Source organism: Patella vulgata, chromosome 7 (genome assembly GCF_932274485.2).
Source record: "Patella vulgata chromosome 7, xgPatVulg1.2, whole genome shotgun sequence".
Lineage (NCBI taxonomy): Eukaryota > Metazoa > Mollusca > Gastropoda > Patellidae > Patella > Patella vulgata.
Window position 1 is genome coordinate 53,423,867 of NC_065885.2, and position 13,345 is coordinate 53,437,211.

Below are 13,345 nucleotides of genomic sequence, written 5' to 3' on the forward strand. Positions count from 1 at the left end.
TTGCCACATTAATTCTTGTCAACTCTTATTTAGATCCTGCTTTTTTTATTTTTTTATCTCTTTTAAGGCACTGTGTTATTAATGTGCCGAGCGGGATTGGGTGGCCAAACACATGCTCTTTAGACTATAAGGTTTTAGGTTTATCATTGAGTCAAGTGATGTGGTTTCGATACCACACTTGTACGTGACATCTAACATAGAACCAAGTTATCTCATTCCAAAGCATCATCCTATTGATGTATAATATACATGTATGTGTACTTTGGACACGGGCTGACATCACTCGAAAACAATTTTTCTTTAAGAGGATGTAAAATGGAAACAATTTATATGGGTCTGTACATTTCCTCATTGCACTTTAATTTCAAATCAAAATTCAGGAAAAGTCTGATAAAAAAAATTCCCAATTTTATTTCATAAATATATCATTTTCATTGCAACAAATCCCACATTAAATATAAATCAAATATACATATGAACAATTTGAGGCACGTTTCTCAAAAAATTAAACTTAAGGTTCTTGTCTACGAGAAATTCCTATACTTGCCATACCAAGCTGGTCAACCATGGCTCAAATGTGTCGTTAACTTTAGTACTGCTAGATGTGGGATAAAGATCTCTGTGCAATTTCCAGCATTGGTTAATGGAGCTAATCAACTACAGAGCATGGGTAACTAGTGTGAAATATTGAGAGAAAGGCCCCCAGATTTTTTCAGCAGTTTTTAATTGATAGTTTTGAAAGCAAATGTTCCGAAAAAAATATGGATAGAGTTATGGATATTCAATCTCTGTATTGACAGAAAGTACAATAACAAATGGGAAAATATTGGAAATGCTAACTGTAAATACATTAATGAGTAATAATCGATATATGGTGAATGATAAAATTTAACTAAAACAAGGAAAATGAAATGATAAAATAACATCAGACTTTTAAGCAGATTATTAGTTAGCCTTTTAGTTCTCAAAATTAATGCATGATCATTATTGTGCAAGAAATCTTAAAGGACAAAACCAGTATCTATAGATTTTACATACGTAGTGATTAAAATGATTAGACACATTCAAAATTCTTTGGTGTTTATATTGCATAACATAGATACTTCTTGATATGGGTGTCAGGTCACCATCGTCATACTTATCTCAAAGTAAATAATCAAGATAATATGTGTTAAATACCAAACGGCTTCTTTCATTAAGTAAGTACAATTAGCTGAAACAATTATTAGGTATGGGCCATGGGGGCGCTTATTTTTAATGACATAAATTCTCATCTGCATCACAAAAGTCAGCTTAGCATGTATTATATCTCTGAGCAAAATGATGTATCTAAGTACTGTAAATGCCCTACTTGTTATCAGAAGATCATCGACAAATGACTGGATAGAACAGTCAATATCGAGAACATAATAAACATTTCCTTTACAAAACTTTATGTTTTTTTTAGCAATATCCCAGAATACACATACATAATAAATTCTCAAAATAGAAATGCAACAAAATAGAAATGCAACAATAAGATTCTATAAGAATTTCGTTGTATAACACAAAATAAGTGTAGGTTTCTTTGGGGAATTATATTTTCATTTCTGCTTTGATGCACATCAGCATTAAATATTAAAGCTCAAATTTTGCAGACTAAAAAACCACAATACAAAGTAACTTTACTGTAAAGCAAATGGGTCCATAAATTATTTAAATTGATCAATCGTTACGTAGGTTATGGCAATTTAAAGTTTGCATTACTTTCTTTTGACTGCGTGTTCAAAGCAAGTTACCTCCCCTTAGTCTCCAGTGGTAATGTCACAAGTTTTTGTCAATGAGAAATGAATAATTATCTTGGATGACAATACCGGTATAACAAGTCGACTTAAGGGAAACATTTCTTGTAGCTCAATTAATGGTGACTTCGTTAGTTCAACAGCTTGCCTATAAAATGTGCAAAACTAAATATATTCTTCTATTAGTGACAATTTCTTAGCGTTTTCTTTATTAGCGAATACAACTATTGTGAATTTTTATCCTGTAATTAAAGCTAGATCTAACTCTAATATACACAGCTATCCCAACAAAGATGGTGAACTTCTATTACCATATGCACCACCATAGGGAAATACATCGATCAGCACATCTATGCTTTTAAAATTTAAAATATTCCAATTTAATTTTACCTTCTGCACTTTCAATTGAAATCACTTTAGGTTTAAAATTCACTGGTAACTTTTTTGAAAGCAGAAATCCAGAAACAAACTGTGACATGGCACCATTTCATTGATTCACGTTTGTTCATGGCAATTTGAAAGTGCATATTATGCTCCATTTGGCCTACTGGTAATAGAAGTTCACACATCATTGATACATAATAAACATACATCCCATAAAATCACAAATAAAAACAAACAATAACAATAAATTTTGGTCCCCAATAATACATAATGTAAAAAAAACAACAAAACAATACATGTGCAGTTTGTGATATTCAATGTTTTATCAGTGAATGATTCAATTCATCCTCTAAGTTAAAACTAAGTTAGAATTGGATCATTTCACTGCGTTTTTTTTTTTAAAATCCAGGATTTAAAGAGGAGCAAAAGCTGAATTATTAATGAACAGATGCAAATGATTTTTATTTCGAGGAGAAATAAAAAAAATACTGAAAAATAAGAAATTAATGCGATTATACCCACCACATGCAAGGTAGGAGAATTTTGCCGACAACTGTCAAGGGTTTCTTTACATACAGGCCAATGTGTACATAGATGGGCCTTAGTTTTCCATCCCATACCAACGACTAGGCACACTTTCCTGTAGTGTAATCACCATTCATGACAAGTGAAACGGCACCAGGTTTAAAAAATCCTAAAGATTTTAAACCGACACATTCTAGGTTAGAGCCCAGTGCCCTGATTGCTCGACAACCATGATTCCCTGATATAGAAATAACAGAAGACTAGTTTAGAGCCCAGTTCCCTGACCACTCATCTACCATAGTCCCGTTATACTGATAATAACAGAAAGGCTAACTGAATTTAACATGACTAGTGTCGATAGTTGCTTTTTTCACATTAAGTTTTGCTCGCATTAATTTCTTGTTTTACAGTAGTCATAAAATTTTATAAGCAAATGTTATAAGGAACAAAAGTAGACATTTTTTTTCCCAGGATATTCCCACTTTAAATCTGCATCATCCAAAGAATTTGTTCATTGACAAGTTTAAACAGTCAGCAAAAAAAATCATTTAAATATTAAATATACGTTGCTATAGATCTTGACTCCTTGATGTGATTACATGATAATTTGTGGATCAGGAACAGATTGTGAGATTGATTTATGAGGTAAAATACGTCCACCATTGATATAAAGTTCATCTTTAACAATAACATCTTCACCTAATACAGATACATTCTCCATTCTTACCTACAAATAGAATAACATTACATTTAGGTCATTATTTAAAATAATACATAGTAAATAAACATGATAAATTTGAAAGTGGGCTTTAATGTCCATTCATTGTAACTAGTTTATTTCTGGACTAACATTCTTTATTTTAATAATTCATTAAATGCCTACTGTCTATGCCTTTTAGCAGTGAAAAAAATCTGAGGGAAAACTCATCAAAAATTGTCCCTGGTTTGTCAAACAGTAAGGGCACATAACTTTTCTACTAAAATGTCTCTGGAACCTTGGGATGTTTACTGGTCTACCCGTGTACACACATGAGTGATTGGGGTGTTTACTGGTCTACCTGTGTACACACTGGAGTGCTTTGGGTGTTTTAACTGGTCTACCTGTGTACACACAGGACTGATTGGGATGTTTATTGGTCTACCTGTGTACAGACAGGAAAGACCCCTTGACAGTTGGAATTAAACAAAGAGTAGGCAGACATGCCACTGTCCAACAAAAATCTAGTCAATGATTAAATCAGTGTCTTACACTCTGATGATAGTTCACACCTGTATGAACTGTATACTGAACAGCCAAGCAGCCACATACCATGTACACAATTGCAACTACAGGTATTTTGTCCAGAATAAAATTCATTGATAATGAAGCAGAGTCAAATTTGGCTGGAAGTGTAGTTGGGAGAGGAGGGGTTCGATATGAAATCCTTCAAGCATAAGCAGTCAACTATATTCCTGGCCGGAAAACAGATTTTGAAGTAAAAAACGTTTAATACGGCCAATAATACTTACCCAGTTACCAACAGTACATCTCCACCCTATAATACATGATTCTAACCAGGAATGTGATTTAATATGAGCACCACGTAATACAGTACAACGTTTAATACAGACACCATCTTCTATAACAACATCAGGTCCTATAGTAACATTAGGTCCTATACGACAATTACTTCCAATCTTAGCACTAGAATCCTGTAAACAAATATACATAGTAACATTAGGTCCTATACGACAGTTACTACCAATCTTAGCACTTAAATCCTGTAAACAAATATACATAGCAACATTAGGTCCTAACCAACAATTACACCTTAAACATATCAAGATGGTGATCTGTCAACCTTATTAGTTCTATGCATACTTGGATTCTTGTAAAAAAAAAACTATAATGGCCCCTAAAATAAGAGCTTTTACTTACTATTAAAACATTTCCTACAATTCCTGATCCAGCTTCATGTAATAAGGAGGGATTTTTCTGTTTAACAGAATTTAAATATAAACACATTCCTGTTAAAAAGTCTTTTGGCTGACCAACATCCATCCAAAACCCTACAAAAATCGAAAGTCACATTTAAATATGTTACATTACAGCAAGGCATTTGAAAATGTTAAAAGTTCCATCAACACGATGCGAGACATGTCAAGTATTAAGAGTGGAAACCACAAACCCAGCACAATTGGAAAACATCCAGTGACGGTCTGGAGTATAAATCTTGACTATGAATGGGGAGAAGCGAAGAAAGTAGCCTTCGACTGTACTTGATATAAATCTACTTTAAAGGTTCTATGTTTAACTGGGAGCAGAAAAGACACCAGAGGAAGTGCATGATACTTAAGACGACTAAGCTAGGACAGTGCAATGCTCATCCTTTTCTTTAAATCAGCAGGGTTGGATGGCCGAATGGTTAGTGCGTGCGCGTTGTATCATAAAGTCTGTCATTGAGTCAACTGGCGTGGTTTTGATTCCCTGGTTGTACATGACAAGGAGTAAGGTCGCCTGTCTAACCTCGTGGGTTTTCTCCGGAGCCTTCGGTTTCCTCCCACTGCTAAAGACCCCTACGCGCAAGCGAATTATAGAAATAAAATTGAACCATGTTAGTTCCAAAATGACCTAGTTTGTGTCGAGTGGACATTAAACCCCATATCTCTCTCGTTTTCTTTAAATCAAATGTTTATTGATCAGGGATAAATGGGCAGGCTTTTGTAAAGCTCCACCTACCTATAACACATACTTGTGTTGGTAAGGGTATTAACATCCAGATGTGTGCCAGCACCTTTCTACTACATACAAAGTGGTCATATAATAAGATTAGGTGATATCCACCACATTAAATAATAACATAAAAACTTGACCAAATACCCTTTAACTCCATAGCAAATAGTTGAACATCCGCTGCCATTACTGGAAATATTTCTTTTTCTATAGATGTTGGTTTTAACTGAAATTGATCATTCAAAACATCAATCCATTGATCTATGATATTACAATCTTTTCTTTCTTACATTAATAATTTTATCCAAAGAAATGACATTTATAGATCAATTTGGGACAATTTTTAACAAATGATTAAATTGTACGAATAAATCATCATTACAGTTATAATATCTTTGCAAAAAATTCAACACGCTGGCCAGTGCTCCCAGTATTAGTGGGTGTAGCATGTCTGTTGAACTACAGAGTTACATTGCTTTCGAATCCAAATAAACTCTTTGTATTTCATTACCAAATTCAAGGTTCTGGTCAATGTCTAATAAGCAAATTTTACCCAGCTTCAATTGAACTAGGAAGAAAATGTTTCTTGTGCTGTTAAAGAGTTAAAATGACGCTGATAGTATGTATTTTGAGCATGTGTGAATATTTACCTCTATTCTGTTTAATATCGATGTGTTAAATATATATAAACCAGCGTTTATTTTATTAGAGACATATTCCTGAGGTTTCTCTACAAACTGTTTGATCTGACCATTTTCTACATCGTACACTACCACACCATATTTAGAAGGTTCTTCTACTTTTGTCACCTGATAAAATACAAGAAATAAAAATATAAATTTGTTCCTTGGATTAATATAATCATGAATTGACAATTGTTGGAGGACCAAATACAGAAATGATCAATCAGGAGTCATTCTACATGACATGGGCTTCTAACCTTGTTGCCACAAGGGCTGTTTAAGCAGGGCTCACACTGGCTTTCATTTTTTTCCGCCAAAATGGGTGATAATTTTTATTTAAAAAAAATGTTCATACTTTTTTCGGCCAACTGGAATATTTTATCTGCCAAAAATGTGTGATAACAAAGACAACATCTAACAATTTTATGCCACAGCTAGGTTGATTATAAAAGAATTACCGATATATACAATGCAATATACAGCAACCTTAAAAATCCGTCTTTACATAATAGGTTAGCAAAGTTTGGATTTATTAAGATCAGATTTTATTTTTGGTGACCTTAGCCTATTTGAACATACTGCACCATATATTTTCAGTATTTACATGTCAAATCTCATCTAAGGATTGCCAATTTTCCAAAGATTTATGTGTTGGTTTACAATAGGCCTATTGTTATTTTCAGGTACCGTAAAGGTATTAGAATCTGAATCCCTGATAGAAAGATATAAATGTCAATTATATTTGTAAGAACGCTTAGAATTATACCCGTCGTTCACTTTTAAAGCCTTTTTGCGACGGTAATATGATACAAATGACGAACTGTTTTCTCGCTCAAGAATCGCCACTATTCAACTCGTTCTTACGTTTTCGACCAGTGGCGATAATATAATTTGAAATAATGATATCCGATAGGCATGCTTGTATATTTTACATGCCGTATATGAAGCCACAGTAAACGGAATTCAGGTATCAAAATATTTAATTCTCTTCGAAAGAAACTGTCAGCCATTTTGATTACGTGTACAATGTATTGCCATTTGTTTTTAAGACAAAACGAAACATCAAATAATCACCGCTTGGATTAATCATTAGGAGTAAATAATGACTTGAGATAGGCTTTATAGATATCTTTGGCAATTATCAATCAACTAATCATTAATCCAAGGCAACTGATTAGTATTACTCACTGACGCAATCCGGATTATCAGCCAGTTAATTAATTTATAGTATCCCGCCATGTGATTGACACATGGTAAATCCAGGATAAATCCGATTCGAATTTTAAGATTTTTTTCCGCCAATTCTCAAAAAGAATCGCCAGAACTGCCAAACATTATCGCCAAAATCAAATTTTAATCGCCACTTTCATATTTTTATCGCCAATTGCGACTTTGGCGACCGACAGTGTGAGCCCTGTGTTTAAGTATGGTGCTACTGGAGATATGTGATCTGGCTGCGATGGTGTGTTCCAGTAGGGGCAAGTAGACTTGTTGCCTTGGGGCTTCTTTTATTTTTGTATCTATTTTCTTACCAAGACATTAGCATAAAAATAGAAAATGTGGGAATTGGCCATAAACAAATCATATCAACAATAAAATTCACCTACCATTATTGTACCTTCTTTACCATGATGTTTATGAAACTGTATCATATCTTTAAAGGGGAATTCACAGATAACGTCACTATTTAAAACAAAGAATGGATCTGTATCTTGACTTAATAAATCACGAGCGAAGGCTAGAGGACCAGCTGAAATAAATAAGAGAAAAACTTTGGTAATATGTCTACAGCTCTGGTTAAAAGAAAGACAAGTCACAGTTGGTTATTTCCCATTTTCTGTTTATCCGTAAAACTGATCAGAAATACACAATATTTGCTTTCTCCTGATTTTCAAAGTCAGTTGCAGGATTTTTTACCCTTCCAAAATTAAAGTGTTGTGAACATTGAATCTCTAAGAGGAATATCAATCCAAAACTGGTTTCATTTTCATTCGGTATTACACAGATATAATGACTAGTTGCAAAACAGGATAATTTAGTTATGTTCTTTAATATCTATACAATCCTACCTGTTCCTAGAGCTTCTGGTTCTACAGACAGTGTTATCTTTATTTTTAACTGAAAAGACAATAAATTAATATCATTAATATTTTTCATATTGATTTATAAAATTATTAAAATATGCCACAATTTGGAATTCAGTTTTTTTGGCTAGCTGTCTAGTACAATGTTTCAGATAAAATAGTATTGGTAATCTAGCAGACTGATTTATTTCAAACTAAAGGGATTAACCGGTGGAAAGTTAGTAGAAATGCTGCGATTTCAGTGTATTTTAAGTCCACTTTAAAATGGATATAACTTATTAAAGAAACAAAGGTAAGACTTCTCATGCATATGGTGTCATAATTTTAATTATCATGGGGCAACTCAACTAGAGAAATTTCTTTAACTGGTCACTGAGAGTGTTCAGCAAATAGTTTTAAGAACCGCTTCAGTTTATTAAACATTATAATGTATTCCTCTTATGGTAATCTTAATAGCAAGAAACACATGTAGTCTCATTCGCATGTTATTAACAACCAACCTCTTCTTCAACATGTTTTAGTTCTTTTTCCATTTGTTCAGCTCTATAACTAACAGCTAATATAATATGACTGACACCTGCCTGTAATATAATATTAAATATACAATACAAATAACCATGTCTATCTAAATTCGCTATACATGTAAATTGCATAATGTATAATACAATAAAACCGTCTTATCGATATTCTGTCCAAAATCTAGAAGACCTAAACCAATCGACAGAACACATGAAGCTCGCTATACAATATATAAATTGGACAATAATTTTTAAAACATTTCATACAATATATTATCTGTAACTCAGATATTTTTTAAAATCATTTTTCTTTTAAATTTTTCATCTAATAATAAATATTCCCACAAAAGCTTGTAAACCTAGTCCTATTAGCTATTCTAATCTAAAGCATGTCACTATTCCCCATATATTAACAGGTTGGTAAAAAATTTGTCAAAATATTGTGTTATGTCCTAGAATTGTTGTTTAATGTAAGTATTTCTTAATTTTGAACTGGTTTGATGAATGAACATAGTGTTTATTTTGATATTCATAATCTTAAAAGATATTCATAATCTTAAAAAAGGACTCCATTTGATTTCACCCTTGGAAAATATCAGTATGTCAACCAGTATTTATGAAATGAGTAAACAGATAAAAGTCAAACGTGGAGTAATAAATGTAAACTGTACAAGGCTGTTACAACACCCAGTAGATAACTTTATCCTCATAATCTCCCCATCTCTATTTACCCTAATCTACCTAGTAATATCTGCATAATCCACCCCACTCTATCTAAACTAATCCACACTGACACCAGATGCAGCTTGTGATCAAAACTGTTACCACAAAGGATTTGAAATATTATCTCCAAAATATGATATAAATCAACATGTTGGTCATAGATTCCCCCCCCCCCCCCCCTTAATATTTTAAATAATGATCTACAAAGATTCATGGTAGCACGTTGAAAATCAAAATACAAAGAACTATCCACAATCTTAGCAAGAACTGAAATAGGGTTTAACGTCCTACTCTTCTGATTTTATCAAATTCTAGTCATTTTCATTCTATTCTATTTTTTTTTTCTTTTCCATTTATACAAAGTGTTCCTTAATGTAGGAGTATTTCCTACAGACTTGATCACATGTACTGTATTGCATTCTAAAACTACAAATTAAATTTGTATATTCACTTTCTATCCAATATTATAAAGATACTTTCAAAAACTGTACACTTACTCAATGAAAATATCTCTTTAAATTTTTGTGCCTATTTCAGGCCAGACCTTGTACATGTATAATTTTTGTGTCTATTTGGGAAATAAATATTCAATAACAGGATACCTGCCCTTGTATTAATATAATATGTCTGACGACAGGGACAATGATAATCGCTATTTCCATGGCTTCTCTTACGTCTAGTGCCAATCACAGGATACATGTATAGACATTAAAATGAGTATGGCTGTTATTTTTACCTCAGCCAAAGCTTCTAATTGATGCAATAACATAGGTTTATTAGCAAACTCCACCAATGGTTTTGGTGTACTTAATGTCAACGGGCGTAGCCTTGTTCCATATCCTCCCACTAAAATTAAAGCCTTCATCTTGATTCTCTACAATAAAACAAATGTACACATATTCAATTATCTACCAGATAAGCACAGGTATGGGTTCTGAATCCCTTCGGGTAAATCACCTGAGGTGGGAACATGTCGCAGGACCTTGAGTTGCAGACTTTAGTACTGAGTCTAGTTGATTCCCATGTAATCACACAGCCCTGTTCAAGTTGACAGTTTGGATCATCAAATGAGTCAGCAATTCATGGCAAATAAGATAAGTTAAAGAGTTGTGTCCCCTCACCGTGACACAAGTCCTTAGCTATAACAAATTGCCAGATTATCAATATCACGACTGTCGAGTCCGAGTCATTAAGTCTTGAGTCGAGATAAATTTATCGAGTCGCAAGTCGGTTCTTTGATGTGACTTAAAGTAGCTAAGTCTCTAACTCAATATCATCCAAAATCTTCAACATTGAAAACACGATTTATTTGTCAAATTAAATCAACATTCATGTTGTGATCTTACCGGAAAAAGATGGGCTTTTGATATCCAATATTTAAGACAAAATAAACATTTTACCATTGGTACACGAATCGTGTACCATAATGCGCTTCAGCCCCAGTTGTATAAAGAGACTCGAGGGACGAGGCTTGACACATTGCACCAAATCAAACGGCGTATGTAGACTGGAATAACCAGACGCTAGAAATTTGCACTCGCAAGAGACTGCTGGCTTATTTCGCCGAACATAACTGATTTGAAATTGGAGTAAAAACGGAAACCATTGAATGTAAATCAGTTTATATACATTCATATTACAGTATTATATGCGTTGCGTCCCACTTTTGTCAATTTCTAGGTCCCAAATGTTAGCGATTTAGCTCCTTTAAGTCGGATTCCAGTCCGAGTCACAGTTGAGTTCCCACCTCTGTAAACCACAGCAGTGTATTCAAAGTATGTACCATTGCCTCAAAATTGAAACGAAGACAAATAAGAAGTTAGGTAAATCAATGGTGTTGATAACATAGAAATAATGTATAATTTCTTACTGCGATCCATTAGCTATCCGTGTCTTAGTGAAGTGGTTATACATTTTATCATCATATTATACATGCCAGAGATAAGATATTGTACCGAAACATCCGTTTAGACGACCTGTAGTTTATTGTCAAAATTATACCTTACTGTATTATCAATATTTAGACTGAATAAATATAAAGTACCGGTACCGGTACCAAAACAAATAACTATTATTAACTGACCATTTTTAGGCTGCACGTGAATCTGCACTAGCTGTTATAAGTAACACTTCCAGTAAACTGTCTCAAAGCAAATTCATACATTATGAATTATGTCTGGCAATAAATTGATTATTTTTACCAACATAATTAAAAGCAGGTGAATAAATAAAGAGACTAACTTAGTAACTATAAATTATTTATAACCTACGCTAGTTCAGCTCCTAACCCTACGCAAGTTCTATTGCTAGCAGGTGATTGAGAATAAAGAATCAATAGGTATCGAGAGTTCGCATAAATTCTTACTTTTGTCTCTGTGGTAAGTTGCGTCGCTGTCCACTCCCAACAATTATCAGGTAAACAATCATAGAAAAAGTTACCGGACCATAAACTAATCAATTTTTATTATGAACTGAACTGAAGCAATCATTCACCCACTGTCATGTTGAGCCTTTCCAGAGACAGAGCATGAATGAGTGACAAGATACAACACGTGTCTGTGGATTAAAACTGGCAAAATGTCGATTAAGATAACAATACTATTAATTACCTGTCTTGATTAGGTGCCCAAAACTTATCGACCCTGTCAAAACTTGCCACGCAAGACTTAACAGATGATGAAATGACGCCACGAAAACGGAGTCTACTTCCGGCCGAGCCCCCAAAAGCAGGAAGTAAACCGAAAGTAGATTTGTTTATGGCCACAGGTCCAATGCACTGATTAATGATCCAATGACGTCTAGGATTAGGAGTTTTTACGGGTTTCCATTTTGACACCAATTTCGGTCATGCGCAGTGACTGGCCTTACTTACATAACTGTTTTTGAGTAAAAAAAATACCCTTGTAACAAATTTACCAATAACATGTCATGTCTTGCTTAAATCATAAATGAAATTGACAGCTTTTTTTGAACTAATTTCCAACCACAGATTGACAGAATCAGTACCAGAAGCTGATATTTATGAGACTATTATTTTTTATTTATTTTAGAAATGAAATGAAAGGAAATACGTCCTACTCCGATGGTTTTATTTTAGAATTGTCAATCCATGGATAAATGTCCGATACATCGATGTCATAGTTCTGAAAGCTGTTAAGTCTCAAAAAATGTCGGATTTAGTTTTTGAGATATGAGAAAAACCTATTTCAATCATAATAGCGCAGTTAGGATATCAACATTTTTAAAAGCTTTTTTTTTTTTTGTGGAAGTTAGGCCAATTGAATAATTAATAGCAGAAATCTAGGCATATAAAAGGTAAGATCTGTGCCAATCAGGTGGATTCTTTAGAGATCAAATACCATGTAGATTCTTTAGGAGATATGGTTGAGGTTCAAGTGACACCATCTGGATTCAGTAGACACCGTACGAGAGCCATGTAGTTGGATCCGTCAGTAACTCGCTATGCGAGTTTCGTTTGGTTTTGAGATAGACTGAGAGACATGTTATGTTTATGTAGTCTATGCTTGTAATCTATGCTTGACATAAAATGTAGAAACAAATTGTTGTACTGTTGTTCCTGAGTGATAAACATTTTAGCTGCTGATAAAAATAAATACACAACCTGAGAAGGCGTAGTGAGAGTAAGAATTACAATAATCCTCGCCAGAGACAATTCTAGACGATCACAGGCTAAGACGATGTGTAGCAAGTGAATTTATCAGATGTCGGATGGGGTAAACGATTTGGTGGCACTGCTTTCGTATTCGACTGACTGTAAAGCAACATTTGTTCGATGCATGTGCAATGCATGTTCTGGAATTTCTTAAAACTTGGAGAAACCATTTTGAAACTCTAAATATTTCCATCACAAATCATAGTCATATACTAATCTGTGAACATAAGCACATCTTGACTACAGAAAGTATATATTATC

General features: G+C 33.6%; 1 protein-coding gene across 2 annotated transcripts; it reads right to left on the minus strand.

Moving 5' to 3' along the window:
* Nucleotides 1-391: 391 nt before the first annotated feature.
* On the minus strand, nucleotides 392-12,147 carry LOC126828813 (mannose-1-phosphate guanyltransferase beta). Of its 2 annotated transcripts, none has more exons than XM_050558820.1 (10): nucleotides 12,021-12,147; nucleotides 10,148-10,285; nucleotides 8,671-8,751; nucleotides 8,156-8,204; nucleotides 7,694-7,836; nucleotides 6,054-6,212; nucleotides 5,551-5,629; nucleotides 4,609-4,739; nucleotides 4,200-4,382; nucleotides 392-3,417 (listed from the first exon to the last, which is right to left on the minus strand). In XM_050558820.1, exons 2-10 carry the CDS (start codon nucleotides 10,274-10,276, stop codon nucleotides 3,286-3,288), a joined length of 1,086 nt encoding a protein of 361 aa, XP_050414777.1. In that variant the 5' UTR covers nucleotides 10,277-10,285; nucleotides 12,021-12,147; the 3' UTR covers nucleotides 392-3,285. The 2 variants fall into 2 exon arrangements, with proteins under 2 accessions (XP_050414777.1, XP_050414778.1); XM_050558821.2 differs by lacking the exon at nucleotides 12,021-12,147 and adding an exon at nucleotides 11,777-11,942.
* Nucleotides 12,148-13,345: the final 1,198 nt, after the last annotated feature.